General features: G+C 36.0%; 2 protein-coding genes across 8 annotated transcripts; both read right to left on the reverse strand.

The window, feature by feature from the left end:
- Positions 1–3,055: 3,055 nt before the first annotated feature.
- LOC118438857 lies at positions 3,056–10,557 on the reverse strand. 7 transcript variants are annotated; one of them, XM_035859655.1, is made up of 4 exons: positions 9,000–10,557; positions 7,071–7,512; positions 6,929–7,002; positions 3,056–4,255 (listed from the first exon to the last, which is right to left on the reverse strand). In XM_035859655.1, exons 1-3 carry the CDS (start codon positions 9,538–9,540, stop codon positions 6,954–6,956), a joined length of 1,032 nt encoding a protein of 343 aa, XP_035715548.1. In that variant the 5' UTR covers positions 9,541–10,557; the 3' UTR covers positions 3,056–4,255; positions 6,929–6,953. The 7 variants fall into 7 exon arrangements, 6 of the variants coding, with proteins under 6 accessions (XP_035715548.1, XP_035715545.1, XP_035715547.1 ...); XM_035859654.1 differs by lacking the exon at positions 3,056–4,255 and adding an exon at positions 4,548–4,968; XM_035859652.1 differs by having other exon boundaries at positions 3,058–4,255; positions 6,929–7,512; positions 9,000–10,556.
- Positions 10,558–14,790: 4,233 nt separating this feature from the next.
- On the reverse strand, positions 14,791–16,437 carry LOC118438867. Its single transcript, XM_035859668.1, has 2 exons — positions 15,544–16,437; positions 14,791–15,197 (listed from the first exon to the last, which is right to left on the reverse strand). Exons 1-2 carry the CDS (start codon positions 15,805–15,807, stop codon positions 14,982–14,984), a joined length of 480 nt encoding a protein of 159 aa, XP_035715561.1. The 5' UTR covers positions 15,808–16,437; the 3' UTR covers positions 14,791–14,981.
- Between the last annotated feature and the right edge of the window lie 3,619 nt (positions 16,438–20,056).

Raw genomic sequence — 20,056 nt, forward strand, 5'->3', positions numbered from 1 at the left:
ACTTACTTACGTTACGGAAGTATCCAACGAGATGACTCATTCTCGCTTCCAGCCTCGCCCATTCATGGCAAGAAGGTTATTTATCTCATTTCCTAATAATTAGATTTTTAAACTATACGTTGTGCTGACGATAAATAATATTTAAAATGAAGTTTACTGACGTGAGTTGGAGGGCGATAATTGGTGGATTTAGAAAATGTTCCCATCCATCTTATAAAACGTGCGAATATAAAATAACCGAGATTCTTTCAGCCATTGTCTTGTTAATATTGCTCATAATTGGTGGTGTTGAAATAAATCCAGGTCCATCAATTAAAACGAACAAGGTAATTAAAAATTAACATTGAAATCCTGTACCAAAATTTAAGTATTCAGCTATGGCGAAACTTTAAATATAAAACTACGGATATTGTCTAATTGATTTATTGTTTAGGTCACATTTCTTGACATCTCTTTCCGGCTGATTATGGCTAATCTTGATGACTGCGTTGGAAATAAAAATACAAGTCACGCCACTTCCCGATGGGGACATCTCAGTCAAAAGTTGATGCAAAATAACCTCTCCGCGAATTTCTTTCGAATTTTGAAAAATCTGTTCCCACATGTGACCGAGTAATCTTAAACCCGTACTTGTAAACAAATATTTTTTCTAAACTTGCCATTCTTAATGAACAAAATTCCATAAACTTTAGATGAAATATGCTGACACCACGTTGTCGAATATCCTTGAAAAACTGAAAAAATTAACCGATGCTGAATTGTCGGAATTAAATTTAAATTTAACAAATTCAGTTTGGGGTTTCCTTGCTGTTCAAATCTATGGAACCAACTCCTCTGATTGTACATGTTCATCGATAAATAGTAGACTAAACTAACTACATATTTTAGTTAAAAGTAAATTATCATCGAAAAAAATATAAGTTATTTTATGTAAAACACCACCATTGACGCAAGCTATTAATTTTGCGTACAAAATCATTAAAATTTAATTAAAAATACATGAAATTTGATTAATGGTAAATTTAAAATTTGTTAAAATTGAAATAGTTAGAAATAAAATCAAACCACTAGAACTATATTCTACCATTATCGGTCGGTGATTACTTACGTACGTAATAATTATTACACCATCGTCTCAGCGTGGGACTTTGTTTACGCAACTTATTATAAATTTGTACATAATTAGTCAATTCTAAAGGGAATAAGTACTAAATAAATAAAAATAGACAGATTGTGAAATTTTCCTAACTCAAAACTAGGAAAATATTTGGGAAGAATAACTTTTGCACGGATTCATGCGGTTGCAAATCCCAGGCGGGTCCTGTTCAAAATCAAATATTATATACTAGGCTATAGCCCGTGTAAAACACGGGATCCGTTTTATTTTTTTGAATGGGTTACTATTCTGCAACCGTATCAAATCAGGATCAGAACGCGATCGGCTGGATAGATTGGTGATAACCTTTTGCCCTTCCTGAACCCGGGACACGACTATTCATTCATCCAAATGCGTTTCTATCGTGATTTTATCGCAACAGGCGACTACTTATTATAAAAAAATCTCACGTTGCTCCACAACATCTCTCGTTGCCCTACAAAGTCTCACGTTGCCCCACGGAATCTCACCCTGCCCTATAAAGTCTCACGTTGCCCCACGGAATCTCACCCTGCCCTACAAAGTCTCACGTTGCCCAACAAAATCTCACGTCCCCCCCTCTAATCTCACGTTGCCCCATACAATTTTAATTTGCAAAACAGGCAACTGCTGCCCATGGCAAGCAGTTTGGCTTAGCATTACCCTGCCCCAGACCTTGCCTATGGCAGTGCCATGGCAATGGCAAGCACTGCGGCGACCTATCTTTTGCTTTTCCAGGCCTCGCTTATGGCAATTTGGTCCTCAGTGCTATCCTTCAATGCTAAGTTTTTCTATACATTGAAGGGATGCGTTCCGGTCAGACAGACAGACAGATAAACAGACAGACATACAGACAGAGAATGGACTAATCTTATATAGAATATAGCAAATTAACTATATAATCAACGCAATTTTATTATAATTATACCTCATCATGCGACGACTGACGAATATGTACACAATCAACAATATGACAATTATTGCCAGAACGACGGTTCTAGAACACGAATACTTTTATTACTTTTGAATCTTTCTTTGTCATAAACACTTACATAATTTCGAAGAAATAAGCTTTAAGGAAGTCGAAAATTTGCCAAGTCAAGTTCTGAATATCCTGCGCATCATCAATTTCGGGAACAAAGTCCACAATTATATCACTTAAATTTTTAGCCACATTTTTGGCATCCATAATTTCTTCATCGGTCACGTCTGGTATTTCGTTATCCACGGATGAAACAGATATGTCGGCAATCACTTCGCTAATGTCATCAAACGTGTCACTATCAGACGATTGAGATTTTGTCGTCGTTAATGTGGTGGCTTTTAATTCTTGATTGTTTTGTACAAAATTGCCGTGGTCCTTAACCATCTCCTGGATGACATCGTGATAACCGTCAGAATCCGACGGAATGTCAAGAAATGTGCTCGCATTATGGGAAAATAGGATAATTAAAAAGAGAGCAAACATTTTTACAAAAGTTTTTAAGGGGCATCTCTGCCCGTGACATGAAACTGCGTGAAAATTTCACATTTTTAATAATATCTCGGTGTTGCGAATTATTAAAAAAAATATGCTTCTGTATCTTTGTAAAGCAAATCGTTGGGAATTTTTTAAAGGTATTCACTCCAGGTTTTAACAGTTGTTGAAGTACTTCTATTAGTTTAAAAACACGCATTTTTAACCAAATAGAACTTGTCCAAAAATTGTTAAAACCTGGAGTGAATACCTTTAAAAAATTCCCAACGAGTTGCTTTACAAAGCTACAGAAGCATATTTTTTTTAATAATTCGCAACACCGAGATATTATTAAAAATGTGAAATTTTCACGCATTTTCATGTCACGGGCAGAGATGCCCCTTAAGATTTAGACTCCCAGCTGTGTGAAACGCTGTTGCGAGACTGATCCTCAAATATGCATATGTATGGTTTCGCACATATTCATACATTCGTACATGTAAATTTATAAGATGTTTCATTTAACTGAGTATAAAATTCTATCTGCAGAGTATATAATTGCAGTTGCATATGTACAACCATCACGCAAATAATGCTACCCCTTCCGAGCTTTGCCGATCTACATTTTTTATGCAAAGCTTATGTACATACATTTTTTATGCAATATTATAGATGCAAATGATATATTAGCTGCTCAAAAAAGATATTTGACTGAATTGACAACATATTTATTAATAAATAATCTCGATTCAGATTACTTGATAGAGTAGATATATATTTACATCTACAAACTATAAAATAAATTACTTTTGTAAAAAAACAATCTTCGGTGACGTGTCATAATTCACGAACAAAAACATAAAACAAGATGTTTTCTCTTTAATGATTTGACAGAGATCGGCCTTCATTGATATAATTTAAGATATACAGAAATTGTAGAATTCGCATAACTGAAAGGTTGCTTCACCGTGGGCCCATCATATTTTACAAAATGATTCACTTTGGCCGTAGAGAACTTATTTGAAACTTAACCTTGAAATGAACTTAAATTTAATCATGACTTGACGCCCTCTAATTAATGTTTATTTATGCATAAGTATTAGAAAATATTTACATTTGTATTCATAAATGGAAATTTTCCCATTCGAACAATTTAGATATTTATGTACGTGGATAATATTATAATAAATAAATGCACTGATATATTACAGTTAGGCCTATAATTTACATTGAAACTATACAACTTTTGAATGGACCTGAAACTAAATTTTCATCAGTTTAAGCAAGTTATCTCATAAAACTCGCCAATTTGACTTCAATAAGTGCATCTTTCGCGGTAAGATTTTCAACTCGTCGTATTTGTGATTTTACCCCTACCCGAAACAATGTATATATTCAAGTAAAATATGATGGGCCCACGGTGAAGCAACCTTTCAGTTATGCGAATTCTACAATTTCTGTATATCTTAAATTATATCAATGAAGGCCGATCTCTGTCAAATCATTAAAGAGAAAACATCTTGTTTTATGTTTTTGTTCGTGAATTATGACACGTCACCGAAGACTGTTTTTTTACAAAAGTAATTTATTTCCAAGTTTCATTACTTACGACTAGCTTAAAGCTGGTGCAAGAACCGTTTGTCCCGGTGATCAGCATTCCAACTCTGCGGACGGGATGAAAAAGAAGATAAAGAATATCAGTAAGTAATATTTGTCGCGTTAGCCCATGCTGCTATGCGCTTGTCTTTTTGCCATTGGGACTCAGGTTCGAATCTCCCTTTGAAAACTTTTTGGACATAAATATGGAGTTTAATGGACTATTATTTTGTTGCAAATAATCGGGCTAAGAAGTACAAATAATTTCAAATTTGCAAAATAATAGACCTTAGATGCGTCTGTTATCCAAATTTGGGATAAGGCATGGGACCAAAATGAAGCCAAATAATTATTTTCGGGTAAGATAAATAAACCGGCTGAGAATTCGGTTTGTTGGATTTTTATTTATCTATTGTGCTAGCTATTGGTTACCTATGCGAAATAGGTAACATATTTGCTGAAATCAAGAAACTCGGTTGCGGTTCGATATTTTTTCCAAATGTTTGGTTCGGTTTCATATGTTACTTACTTTTAATATAATTCCATAACATTAAAATACATGCATTGCGACTTTTACGTGCGGGAAACGTGAGATTGCCTTATCGATGCAAATTTTGAATAAAGAATTTAATATTTACCTTTGAAACAGCATGACAGTTTTATATATGTATGCATACTGTATTCAATACAATGCCTTACTATTCTACGGTTTAAATATGTAAAGTAATTGTCCCACACTAAAAGCATGTCATATAATATCTGTCCGTACCGAATCCGAAGCCTAAAAAAATAAAAATAGACATCCAAATTATCCCCAAAGTAATGAAATAAATAACTAAAAATCTAACCTAACCGGAACCTTGGCTGACTTAGCTTCTCCGAACCGAATCAGCCGGCCGGGTTTCTGTTGTACATGTTATTAAGAATTTGGATAACGACTCCACTCTAGCATGAACGCAGATTAACACGTAGATGAGTAATTTTACTAATTAAATGTACAGCTTTGCAATAAATCATGGCCGGCTGAATTCTATATAAGACTAGCCCATTCTCTGTCTGTTTGTTTGTCCCTCGGTAACGCATCCCTTCAATGTATTAGACAACGATAGCATTCAAAGATAGAGGAAGCATTTTCAGCACAGATATTCCAGTGGATTTAATGTTAGTTTGCGGATACATATAGAATAGAGAACATCGGTACAGTTTTGTATCCACCGTTAATTTATCTAAGTTTTAGGTCTCCTGGCACGTTGTTTTGCGATCAGATCACGATCGGAACGCGTTCGGATAAATCAATAGTTGAATTTTGCAACTTGATATTATATGGGGCAACGTGAGATTGGGGGAGGGGGGGGGCGAGATTTCATGGGGCAACGTAAGATTTTTTTAAGAATAAGGAGTCCTCGGATTTGCGATCAGAACGCGATCTGACGAATGAGTATTCGTTCGTGTCCCGTGATCGACAAGGGCAAAAACCTATCACACATCCATACATCCTATCGCGCTCTGATCTTGATCCGATCGCAGAACAGTAACCAATCCGAAGAAATAAAACGGATCCCGTGTTTTACACGGGCTATTGCCTAGTCTGTAATATTTATCTACCTGAGGTCATGCACACATTACTTAAAATTGTTTCCTTATCTGGAGAAGATAGCAATTCGCGTAATCATTTTAATTGAAAAAACCAATTGGCTCAATATATATTAGGCCCAAGTTGTCTCGCAACAAAAAATTGTTTCATATTACGCAACTACGGCGTCATCTACATACAAGGTGCTATTACATAACATATTTTATAACAGAAAATCTTTTTGATTTGAACATGAGCATGCATACGCCATTTATATGCTGTTTTATGTTTCAAATTTTTAATTTTGCAAAGTTCACGATTTTAGTACTTCAAACTGTTCTTCTAGAAATATTCATGTTAGTGTAACAAAAATCGTGCACCGTGACGCGATAGCTATATTTCCTCCAATTTCCTTGCCGTATCCAATAAAAAATACTAGTGAATGTTAAAAAAGCATCAGGTTTTAGAACGAGTTTAAAACACATTTATATATATGTAAATGTGTACTTAAATATCAATGGGTACATACTTTATTCCCTCTGTACATGTGAATTTTATACAATTTATTACTCTGTCTATGTGATTTGATACATACAAGGGTTCAACGCTTGAAATAGAAGCTAATCCGTAACCTAGGGTTACGTTACTTTGGTGTATGAAAGTTCGATCGAGTTACATATCTATCTAAAGCTCTTTCTATTCTACGTGAGGTCACCCCACGTCAACTTCATCATCTCATTTCCATCTCTCTCTCATCATCATCATCACCACCACAAACATCTTGCCCACAACATTCACGTACAGTATGTAAAAGAATTCATCATACACCCTGGATTTTCGTAAAAATGGACTTATCTATATAACTGTTTGCAATAATTATAAGACAACTTGTGCATTTATTCTTTAGGATGTGTGCTATTAAAAACCACTAATTTGAAAAATCCTATGGGGCAATTAGCAACATAATAGGTTCCAAAGGTTCTTCTGGAAACTGTGAACTTCAAAGTTTCCAGAACCGTTTAAATTTTTGAAATCCTTCAAAAATCGACCGAGCAGTAGTAATTTGAATTTTTCATGTGTTGAGTTTTAATCACGAAAAAATAGTTCTAATTTTAAAAAAAACGTACCATAAAACCATAGGCTAATTACCAAAATTCAATGAACTAACCGTCTACTCATCGTCTCCATTTTCTTCATTTGCACTCTCGTCGGCTACTGCCCTCTCTCTCTCTTCCCAGAGCACTTTAAGGTGTGGATAGCAATTATAAGTGAGCACAGTACCAATAGCTTTATCAGTACCTTTTTCTGACCTTAATGCATTTGCCAAAGTACGATTCATTCGAATACAACGTCCACAGAACTGTTCGAACAAAACGCGCGACTTGCAATTGCGGAGAAAGACCACGAGCGTGACACGAGCATTGTCATATCCTTCTCGAAGCATTCCGCAAACGACAACAATTTTCTTTTTATGTTCATCAAATAGTTTTAAGTTTTCGTCGCCTTCTCGTGTAGATATCACGTAGGTTGCATCAGGCCCCAAACCCTCAGCTGTATCTATAGCCTCTTCCTGGGTAGTGACGAGAATCATGGCCTGTGGTGCGTCTTCTTTAACAAGCCTCCTTTCCTGCCCTACGTGCCTGGCCAGGGCCTCCTCGATATCTGCGCGAAGAGCTTCGAAGAATTCGAGACCGCTGAATGGTTTGTGAAGCATCTGCTTCATTTCAAAGCTGCACTTCCGTATGGTAAAACCTAAATGCATATAGTATAAAAATTAATTCAGTTTTTATCCAGCCTAGGTGTTAGGGCTGGCACTCAACGGGGTGAGGCACGCAAGTATTTAAATTTTCAATTGCTCGCGTTGCGAAACTTGCACAACGTAAAAACCGTTCATAGATAAGCTATTTCATTAGTACGCTGATGTTTTCTTGCTCGAAATTCTCAAAAATGAGTCCTTCCTGTTCAATTGAAGTGGAGGTACTATTGAAAGAGTTCTCATGTCGGGGTTGAACAGGAAGTGTAGTAACCATAGGGCGGATATGTATGTACTTATATTCCTCAAAATATGTATGTAATATGTACTTAAAAAACGCGAAAATATGCACGTAAAACATATTTTTCAACCGAAATTTTCTACTATATTTACATTTAATTTTCGAAAAGTTTCAAATTTGTAACACTCTTATTAATGAATTATTATGTATAGTATTTTAATATTCATGTAATGACCCATAAAACGACATTAGCCGTATTTAGAGATTTTCAGGGGTAATTTTATGACTTGAAAAATGGGGCAAAATGGATTTGCTAGTCGTTCACACGAATTAAACTCCGTTATCATGAAAGTACAATTTTTATTCAACTCTAACGTCTGAAAGAAGAAAAATATTTTTTCCTCAGAAAATCCTGAAATATGCATTAAAATATTGATATTTAGAAAAGGGCTCGAAATATGTACGAAAATATGTGTATTTACGAAATAACCTCAAAATATGTATGAAAATATGTATATGTACGAAAACTCTAAAATATGGAAAATATGGAAAACCATGTCTGAATTTTTGAAATCATGCTTCGATGGGATGTGAGTATACGAAGTTTTAGTAAGATCTGATTGGGAATGAAAAAGTTAGAAATACATACATATCCGCCCTCTGGTAGTAACAAATATACTTAGGGCACGTGGACATGAAATATATTTAGTCTTGGTTTAAAAATTATTAAATGGTATTGGAAGACAAGCAATTAATCAGAAACCGCAACCGCCCCCAAAAAGCCACTCATTACAGAAATACCAAATGACTTAAAAATCAGGCTCAATTGTTTGATCAATCATGAAAACCTGAACATTTGGATAAATTCAAACGGAAGAGGGCAAAATTCTAGGGTTTAACAGACGGTTGCCGGAAGTATTAATTAGCAGAATTGTAATAAATTTCGAACATTTGTAAAATTTCCATTAAAAATAATATAGGAAATTACCCATTAACGATTTTTGGTTATCGTAGCCTTTGGGAATAAATTAATTGGTCATAATAATGTACCCTGATAAAACAAGTCTTATCGAAATAGACAAAACAAACCATTATTTTGTTTTGTTGATTGGTGAAAAACAAAACGAAACAATGGCAACCCTGCATAATAAATGTAGAGAAATTAAAAATTGTTAGTTATGCGTAGTATTGATATTGAAAATTATTATGGAATCGAATTTCCATGGTTGAAATAAAGTTTCTTACCCTCGAGCTCTTCGCGTTTAATTTCAAACACTTTGTCTAATGTTCCTTGCAAAATTTCTACCAACGGTTCATTATCCTGGAACGGGGTTGCTGTAAGAAAAACTATTTTCTTCCCGTCAAAACAATCGATGACATTTTTCCAGGTAGCGGCAGTGCAATGGTGGGCCTCGTCCACGATAACTGTGTCAAACTCTTCCAAAAGCTGCTTAGTTTTGTCTTTCGACTTTAACGAGGTTAAGCTATTTCTTGATTTTCCTGCGAATACCTGAGCATTAGAAATTACAAGCTTGCAATTTCCAAGGCTATGGAAACCCTTATCCTGATTGAAGGTCACAGATTGAAGGTCACAGACTTCTACAGGTTCAAGGAACTCTGTGAGACCTTGGTCCTCGAGGAACATGCCGGATTTTCGAAGAAACGGGGCGAATTTTTCATTAACTTTTAGGCCAAAGTCGGCAGCCAGCTGGGTGGATATTATCTTCGAAGGTGTGAGTATCAAGACCTTATGTGATTTGAGAACATACGGAAGCAGAGCCACCATACCTGACTTGCCTGAGCCTGGTGGTGCAACGATGAGAGCAGCAGTACGTATATAACCCTCGGACTTAGTTTGTTTGCGGAAATGTTTGGCTGTCTTTAAGACAGCCTCGATTTGGTATTGATGAAGGGCCGTTCCCTGATTGGCTTTGGGGTTCTTAATTTTAGCCAGTTCTTGTTGGAGGGTTTCAGTAATTCTATCATGGAACTTCTCAAAACGTGATTTTTTTCTAGATAGATTGGCCACATCGTTACGTAATGAATCAAGGCCTCCGGATATTTCTCTGCAAATGAATCATTTACTATATCGCATTGATCGTTGACAGTATTAATTTCGATCTGATGACAATCCAAAAAAAACATAGACAAATTTTCAGAAAGGTGAATTAATATTTCCTGTTTATTTCAAAATTATGACCATGCGTTAAGTATATTTTCTAAACTTTCCTAGCTGACTCCCTGGTAAAGTTCTGTGGCTTCTGACGCATCAAGTGCTTGAGTAGCTTGGTTTGTGTCTGCTTGCTGAACTTGAATTGCAAGATCAATATCTGTTGGTTGAATGTCTATAGATTCGTTTATGTTGACTGGTTGAATTTGAGTTGGTTGGGAAATTGATGGTGGCTGAACTTGAATAGCAAGGTCGATATCTGTTGGCTGAATTTGAATAGCTTTGTCTATGTTGACTGGTTGAATTTGAGTTGGTTGGTAAATTTGTGGTGGTTGAATCTGGGTTGGTTGGTAAATTGGTGGTGGTTGAACTTGGATAGTGTGACTGGGGTCGATTGGGTGAAGTTGAATGGTTTGGCTAAGGTCTGCTGGTTGATCTTGTATAGCTCGGCAAGATTCCTCTGGTTCAACAGTAACAGTTTGATTTGTCCCTAGCGGCTGGTCCATTGTGCCAGTAAAACCATGTCTTAAAAGACCTCGAAATGCTCCTGTCCCAAAATTTTAAACTAAACTAAACCATCTGGAAATTGAGTCATCCAGCAAAGTGGTCTTGCCTATCTTGCAAATATAGTCAGTGTGAACTACATAAGGCATTATCTATATTTGCGGAGGTGATATGTAGTAGCATTGTTCAGGTTTTGGCATGTTTATCTGGCATAAATTGATAATAGTATAACAATTCGTTTAGTAAGTAAGATAAAACTGTATGCATTCCTCCTTACCTATATTAGATAAAGTTACAAACCAATTGTAAGCAAGGGGTGAAACCGTGTGGAAATATCCATGGTGAACACATCTCCCACTTTGAGGTCATTTTCATCATTGCCTAAAAAGTACCTAGTCCCATTTTGCCCCATACCGACACGTCCCTGAATAATTTGGTATTCGATCACATCTTTAGAAGGGTAAACCATAGGGTCAAATTCGTTTTTTCAACCTTCGGCCTCGCCGACAAGGTCATCGGAAAGTCAGAAAGCAAAACTATTGATGCCATTAAATTCTGGGTGAAATTTCCCTTCAAAATGTTTCGCTAAATTTAATTTAGTGATTAATGACAGTTTACGAGGGATACTCAATAAGTAGTGCGAATGGTGCCACATCTCGAGAATCAGTGATTTTTGATCCAAATCTTTTTGTAAATTTTCAACATAGTCTCAACCCCGTTCATTGCAGCATTTAGTTTTTTTCATCAGTTTCTCCTATCTCTTAGCAAAATATTTTTTAGAGATGATGTTAAGCACAAATTGCTTACGCTAAAAAAGCTCATATAAAATCTAAATTCCTTGATAATTTTCTTGAAATGTTTGAACACAAAGTAATCACAGGGGTATCGGTAGGCAATATATGTGGGTGATCAATTAACTTCAATGCAGATCCGGTCAATACGAAATTATTCGCCATAATTATCATTTCAGCCTTGCTTACGCTCTATTTGATGGAATCAATTCCTGCCTTCTTCAGCGACGGGACTGACTGCGGCTTTGCTTCCAGAGCATATTTATGAACCAAAATTTAATTCCCAGTACCGATACGGGCTTGAACGTTGATGGTATTCATTTTGTAATTTTGGATTTTCCTAGAGTGCAAGCAATTTTTACTTAACACCATCACTAAAAAAATATTTTGGTGAGATATAGAAAAAACTGACGAAAAAAACTAAATGCTGCAATGAACCGGGTTAAGACTATGTTGAAAACTTACAAAAAGATTTCGACCAAATATCACTGATTCTTGAGATATGGCACCATTCGTATTACTTATTGAGTTTCCCTCGTACCTACCCATTCAAGGTCGCTAAAAGTCAGATGTCAGAAGTATTGACGGCATTTAATTATGGACGAAGTTCCCATCCAAAATGATACGCTGTATGACGAATAACATCTCAAAAATTTTGACCCTAGGTCACGATATGAGGTTACGATCTAAAAGGCCCATCCCTGAACTTTGCCTGTATTTTGACATCTGTAACACTGCTGAAACGGCCATATACATATTAGCATCCGTTCTAAACTCCTAGTGCATACGAACGGGCGGAGAGACATATAAACAGTTGAACCCACAGATTTACAGACGGACAGACAGCATTTCCATAAACAGGTTTCATCCTTTAATACCCTATCTGTAGCTGAATCATGCAGACATTACGAACGTTGGAACAGTTTGATACTGCGATAATCCACTCCACATCCATCCATTATGCCTGGGAGCAGAGGCTGATGTTTAAATAAAGATTGTGAAACCATGGCTCCGTGCAGACGGTGAAAGATATGGAGAGAAAAATAGGTCATAAAATGTACGCATTGTACACGCTTAAATGATGTCACCGGAGTGTTCCCATTTGTACACTATATATGTAGTGTACAACGTTTTAATACGTTAATCAAAAAACGTACACTACGTTTTAAAATTTTTTCCTACGCTTATGAAAACATGCAAAAAATCACATACATATCCCCATAAATATCCACATAAATATTGGTCAAGTTGATTAAATTAAACATGTGTCACACGAGACACCTTTTCTCCCTGATTTGTCATCCGATTCACCTCAAATTTGGAGGGAATATTCCTAAAAACATGTTCTTCTTTTAAGTTAAAAGTCTAAATTTCCCCGAGATATGATTTTTTTTTACATCCCTATTTTTATACCCGCAATTTTCAAGACAATTTTAAATAAGCGAATTTTTTTATTGGTCCAGCTTAAATGATACTGCAAGTTTCGATTTCTACTTGCAGAAAAGAGTTAAGTGCACACAAAAAACGATGAAAAAGAGGTAAGTGCACACATGTATTTAGTTATGCATAATATTTACTAAATACTGCGATCCACTCACGGTCACACGACAGTTTTATTCCTCCAACGCCTTGCCGTATCCAATATAAGATAGCAGTAAGGCTTAAAAAAATTAACACAATCTTATTTTCGGCCTCTTGGTTTATTCATTATAAAGATTCCTACCTTTGATCTTTCGATGACCTACAAGATCCGAGACGTGCATTCCGAATTAATTTTCTTAAATGCGTGCAACGGTTCAAAAGTCCAGCAAGGGCCAACTCTTATGTGCCCATTGAATCCAGGGTAACCTTTTACACTAAAGTGTGAACAATATACGAAAATGTTTCCAAAGAATCACAAAAAACATGACACCATATTTTTATGAACAAAATATTAATGTTTATTAAATTTATGTTTTTACTTTTTTTGCTACGACATGCAAGTTTACGAGGGGTTATCAATAAGTAATGCGAATCCACCCTTTAAAGACAAGATACAAAGCTGAGAATTTGGCCATTCATTCCTCATACATCCTGTATATTGTGTACCAAAAATCATGAGATTCCGATATCTCATTCTTTTATAAAGTTTGGAAGAGGTCAGAAATCGTAAGCAAAAATGAAATTTCAGGAAAAAAGAGGTTTATTCTACAATGTATTTTTTGCACTGAAAGGCGATTCCGCTACCGAAATTTTTGAAAATTTGCAAATAGTGTACAGTAATAGTACTCCATCATTTAATACTTTTTCAGGTTGGGTAAATGAGTTTAAGTGGGGTAGACAGACCGTAGAAGACGAACCTCGGCCTGGCAGGCCAATTTGTGTTTCTGATGAGGTAATGTGCAAAAATATCCATGAGTTGGTGGACCATGATATACATCTGAAACTTAATTAAATAGCAGAATGTATGGGGATTTCAAGTTGCAGTTTGAATTTCATCTTACATGCGAGACCTCGGCTATCTTAGCTATCTTCTCGTAGGGTTCAAAGTCTGCTTACACTGGCATAAAAATACAAACTAGTGGAAAATTGTTAAGGCCTGTTGGGAATTTGGATATCAAATCCTGTCTAATTTCGCACCAAAATCGTGACCCTAGATGTGTCATGGGTTTATAATTATAATCCCGAAATAAAACAAAAATTAATACAGTGGCTTAGAATGAGGCATCTCAGGCAAATCGAGGCAAGAACAACTCATTCTGCAGGAAAAGAAATGGTCACCTTATTATGGGATGTTAACGACTTTTGCATACCGATTTTATTCCAAAAGGAAGCCAAATAAATGCCAATCATAATCTAAAACTGCTCAATGAATTGGTCTACCACTTCAAAAATAAGAGAAGGGGAACATTGGAAAGTGGATTCTTTTGGTTTCACGACAGCAATTTGTCTCACTCTGCAAAGATTCTCGAGGCTGCTCTGGATCGATCTGCATTCTGGCTAATTGACCACCCACCATATTCTGCCGACCTGGCACCCTGTGACTTCTGTCTATTCTCACATATTAATAAAATTATCAGGGGAAGGAGATTTGGAAGCGATCACGAGCTAATCTCGCGTGTGCGTCGTATGCAAAACAGCTTGACTAAAGAATTTTTTCCTGAAGAAGTGGAGCAACTTATCAAAAGAGCTGAATGTTGTATTGAATTGGGAGGGGATTATGTTGAAAAGCCTCAAAATGAAATGGAAAAAAGGACCTCAACGGTCGAGATAATCCAATATTCGCATTACTTATTGATAACCCCTCGTACATGGGGTTGGAATCAAACACAGAGTTGGTCAACCTGACTGTGCTGTAAGTTTCAAAAACAAAAATTTTCGTTTGTATGGAAAACATATATTTATTAAATATTAATATTTTGTTCATAAAACCTATCAGTACAGCTTTGCGAGCCCGACCCAGGGTTTGGTTTGAAAAATCTGTAACTTGACTTCATATTACTAGTTTTTATCATCATCGGAACCACCATACCGAATTTCAGTTCGATTGAACGATTTTGAAAAATAGGTATGGGTCACTCACATGGTCCCATAAGTTTAAAAAAATTCAAAAAAGCAAGACAGAAAAATAACTCGTCACATAATTTCAAGCATATACATACATAATTTAATATCAATCTTAAATTTATTATCAAGTTTGTAATATTAGTATTACCTAATGCCAACATCATTCCTTAAACCTATTGTTGTATCATATTTCTCCCACGTTTTTAGAAGCTTAGTTTAATAAACTTTCCTGAGCACAAACATAATAAGTGTCGAGAAAAATGAGGACATTATCCTGCCCGCACCTGCAGTCGTTGTGGGTGGTTGGGTTTGTGGAACGGTCGTCGGTAGTTCCGTGGTCGGTTCACCAGTCGTTGTCTCATCTTGGAACATGAATGTTACCCAGTCAAGAACCGCAGTTCCACCATTATGCATCAGAATAATGCCATATTTCTAGAAAAAGTATGACATTTAAATTCGTCATCATGTCAAACCCCACAAAACATGGATTGAATCATTTTGAAAGTACGGGAAGACAACAAAGTGGGGACTAATTCTTCATTATTAAATTCCAATCAACCATACCAATTAATAATTAGACCCTGTTTTCCATAAGATGTACTTATATACAAAAAAGAGTCTAATTATAAAAAATGAACCATAAAACAGGAAGTATTCTTCTAAAAGTAGGACATATTCTTCATAAATTTTTCGTGCTAGCTCTTTTAAAAAACTCGAAGAAATTTTGAAGTTCCTAATCATTTTAAATGTATGTAAATTATGCCTTGGGGTTACTTACATATTCCTGATGTCGTCGTAAGTCCACCACATAATCTACCCAGGCTCCTTCATTTGAAGACTTGGTGTCTATTATGATAAATGAAGTATTTTCGCCACTTCCAACCGGAATTCCGACCATGATTTGACCTTCATTTTTCACATAGCCGGTGATCCTGACGGACAGCGGGATAACGGCGGGATGCGTTCCATACTCAATTCGACACGCTTTTTCCTGACAAGGCGACCAATATCCGGGTTCAGACTCTTCTTGTCCACGGGACATCCCAAGGTTCGGAAATCGTCCACATAAGTACAATCGTTGAACGGCCAGTGTTCCGGTGCGAGATAGTCTGTAGTGATGGAAATTGGCTCGATCGGGTCGTCACCAAGGTCGACAACGATCTTGTCCACTAGAACAAATGAGGCGGCGCCGTCACCGAAAAGAGTGAAGTTTAGGACCTAATCAAATATTTAAGTTAAATTGACCTTTACAAAATATTTGAAAATTTTTAATTTTTTTTAATTTTTTTTTAAAGTTTATTAAAATGCAAATTTGTATAAGAAGAGTTGCTAAAAAAAATTGAACTTACGAGAACTTTCTAGTTATGCAGACATAAACCCTCACAATATAAGTACGTGGCTTTGTATTCTCGAAATCAGTAATAAGTATTTTGTGCAGAAATTTATTAATACTAAATTTATTAGGTATGTAGACATGTTTGTGAGGTTTAATTCCCAGCTCGTTCAAGATTATGTAAATTAATTAAGGGGGAAACGTGAGTAGAAGCCTTGTGCAATTCCTAGTGAAGCAAAACTCGTTAAAATGAAACAGATAATTCAAATTAAGTCAAATATACTGTGTTACAATTAATTACTGACAATCGTTGTTCAAACATTTACAGACATATTTAGATGCGACACCAAGTTTCGTGATAAGATTTAAATGCTATTGTCCAATTTAATTGCTGTTTATAGATTTGTAAAATATAATTACGATGCAAATTCACGATTATCCGACAATATTTTTGCACTTAACTCACATACAATATTTTTTTTAATTCTAAAAAACTTACTGCCACACCGGAGCCGGGCAATTGTGTCAAATAAATTTCCTCCTCAGTCCACAACCCCTCTGGCGTATCAATATGTGAAATATCCTGCAAGGGCCCACCTGGAGTTTCACTTCCGGAAATTGACATCTTCGCCGGCCTTCCGGACAAGGCCATGTAAACCGAGAGAAGAATTTTCTTAGGCTTTGGGAGCGATCCTCCGTAGTAGATTAGACTGCACGGGGTCTCGGCGGACGTCCAGAAACCAACCCTTTCCGGAAATATGTCGATTCTGGGTTGTCGAGGATTGCCGTACACCCAAAAATCTGAGTCATCTTGATACGGACAGGTAACTTGCAGCAGTTGATTCGTGTCGGAGGCTTTGTCGAAAACTATCTGAACTCCGGAAACGGAAACTATGGAAAATAAGATGAAAATGGGGAGAAATTTGAACATTTTTAAACACAAAATTTATCCACGATTTTAATTGTTCGAGTAGTGGCTGCACCTTGAATCGATTAGTGTATTTTAATTATTCTCACTTGTTGCGACAAGGCGACGATATCTTATCACTCTATGATAACAACGGTGGTGACGCACGACGTCAACGTCACAACGTCGGTGACTTTTATACAAATTATCGAATGATAAGCATGACATGGAAGCACAATTAGTTTCAAACTCACACTACTAATGTCAAATCTGGACAATGAATCCAATCAGTTCAATATGTACGATTACAAATAATTCGATTTGGTCTACATGGTGCCACAATTGGGAAATATGAGATTTGTGAGAAATATTGTAACGCCATCTAGCGGAACTAGAATGAACATGCAATTTCCACAATAATCTAATTGTCAACATAATATCTTCAAACTGAACAAAATTATTTATTAATTTCTGCATTCAATGGCAGTCTGTACACCGTCATCAGTTTTGATAATAATTATGAAAAATCTCAATCCAAAATCTTGCAAGTAATGGAGATTTCGGGGTTATTCGAAATTGAAAACTTTTCCAATGTATCGTGACTTTTAACCATCTTGTATATTTAGAACTAGTGGTTGGATAGGTTTCAGTCTACCACTCTAAAATAATTCCTTTCTTTACACTGCTATCCATTTCCCGGTGAATCCCAGCATTTCCAGTAAATTCTATAGATATATTAGGCATGGATGCGGATCGCGGTCTTTTGGTGGTTATCTTTACCTCAATCTCTGTCCCACATTCCATGGCAACGACTATATTCGAACAGGCAAATGTCGTAAATCCACTAGAATCTGAAACTACTGCATTGGTAGAAACATTTTTCTTGTCTCGTTTCCGCTGTTGCTTTCTCATAAATTTAATTACTCTCAATTCACCCCTTTTCTTCGGCCGCTCATTCGTCCAGAAAATGACAATTGGTAAAATCAAGATGAAGATAAAGGCGACAAAAATTAAAACATAGGTACGAGTAGCGTTTGATTTAAATTCGCTGAGAGGCTTGCGGACAATTCTGTAGTAGGACATCGCTATTCCAAACGGAAGCCAGAATAGGATAAATGTTGCGGATGTGGCGTACACAAATCGCATGCTTTGCACGCGTTTGTACAGTTTCCAAGTTTGATGGTCCTAAAAGTTTATTTTATTTTTTAATACCCGTCTCATTAAATTCTTCATGTTTGACAATTATGCATTGAGAATCTATCAAAGCCGTGGCAATATCAAGCTAAAAGGTTACATGGTGTATGCTACAATAAATTCTTTAAATATTGGAAATTTGAATTTGAATCATTCGGGCAGCCTGGAATCGGCGGGCAAAGTAAAATTTCGAAAAATTGTTTATGATAGTCAAGTGATAAAAAGTGGTTACACAAATCTGTCATTGGTACTTAGTAAATAGGTTAACATGTCGAGGGGTCAAAAAATTAAAATAGCCTCAACTATCTATTTAAGGGAACTGGACACTCCTAATTTTGGAAGTCGGTAAAGAATAGAGTGGGCAAAGGTAAAATTTCCTACGCGTAACATGAGAACTTGGCGTATCAGGCAAATAGCATCAGCAAAATTGAACAGGAAACTGCTATGGTTTTAAAAGATGCACCATAGGATTCTTAGCTACCTAGATAAGTACTTACCTTAAATCGTCGCAGGTCCTTGGTTTTAGAACGAAGCTTAAACATTTCTACAAATAGAAGGCGACAATTTTGTAAATTATTTGGGCTAACATACATTAATTGATAGAAAAGTGTATTTTACCAAATATCATGTACATCGAAATGAAGACGTGGAACAGCAGACATTTGGATACTTCGTGAATAACTGTGGCAACTCGGCTATTAAATAACATATCCTATGAAAACATACAAATTTTTAATTTAAGTAAATTGTCTGTGGAGCACTCTTTCAAGATTTATTGGTTTTTATTTCACCCTTTGGCAAATCTTCCTCTCGGCATTGTACACATTGTTGAAGGCAGATGGAAGCGAGCAAACAAAAGGAATAGCCCAAACCAATCCGAGTAATTTTAGCAGAGAAAGTTTTCTCCGGGTTACCTTCAAAAGCCGAAGTCGCTCGTGACTTATGCTCAAAATGGAAGAGGAGATCAAGTGAACTGAAAATACTGAAAGTAAATGATATAAGTAACGACACCAAGACAACATCAGACATGCCAATTTTAACAGATTCTGAAAGGGTAAACAAAATATGGTGTTCCGTTGGACGGATAAACAAAGGTTGCATTTATTGTAATTTATCATTTTTTTATTTATTTTTTTATTGTCTCAAACGAACAACCAAATATGCCGTTTTACTTTAAACAATAAATGAGAGAAAGCAGGATACTCACTTCTCATAAAAAATACTGCCGGACAGAGGAAGTCTCCCTTAATGCTGCGATCCTTATCTGTCAGAAGAAACGTTCCCTGCACACACGTGAAGACGCAGACCAGAGACAAGTTTGCAATCAAGGTATTCAACCGCCTGTAAATAATTAAAAAAAAGTTTCAATTTTTTTACTAACTTATTTTAACATCCGAGCATTTTATTTAGATAATTTAAAAAAAGGTCCCTAGAAATTTTTACATGCAACACACAGGAGCTGGTTCAAGAAGGACATTACACTGAGAATTTTTTACGCGAGGTCTATTGGTCAAAAATATTTTTGACCAATTTAATAAAGCAACAAGTTTACATTTATGCGTTAAATTAGGGCGGACAAACTTAAAAATATAATTTTATTATCTCTGCATAGGGTTTCTGATTTTATACTGTCAATAAATAAATAATTCAAATCATGAAAAATTTACAAAAAATTCTGATTGCATATGTTCTTTTCGAACCAGCTTGTACATGCTTTTTTTAATACCTGACTCTATGCCTGGAATGAGAGTTGTGCGACGTGTAGAAAATGATGAAAATGTTTATTGCCACACAAATCAAACAGAATATGATAACCAGGTATTCAAGAAAAGTCAAATTAATGTTCCCCTCAACCGC

This window comes from Folsomia candida, unplaced genomic scaffold (assembly GCF_002217175.1).
Source record: "Folsomia candida strain VU population unplaced genomic scaffold, ASM221717v1 Fcan01_Sc027, whole genome shotgun sequence".
Lineage (NCBI taxonomy): Eukaryota > Metazoa > Arthropoda > Collembola > Entomobryomorpha > Isotomidae > Folsomia > Folsomia candida.

Bases quoted from the DNA above. Each gene is read 5' to 3' on its own strand.
- LOC118438857 (XM_035859652.1), bottom strand. From the start codon at position 9,540: ATGGTGGCTCTGCTTCCGTATGTTCTCAAATCACATAAGGTCTTGATA. The intron at 7,513-8,999 runs GTAAGAAACTTT...ATATGCATTTAG, and splicing joins TAAACGCGAAGAGCTCGAGG to GTTTTACCATACGGAAGTGC.
- LOC118438867 (XM_035859668.1), bottom strand. From the start codon at position 15,807: ATGTCCCGTGGACAAGAAGAGTCTGAACCCGGATATTGGTCGCCTTGT. The intron at 15,198-15,543 runs GTAAGTAACCCC...TACTTTTTCTAG, and splicing joins TACGACGACATCAGGAATAT to AAATATGGCATTATTCTGAT.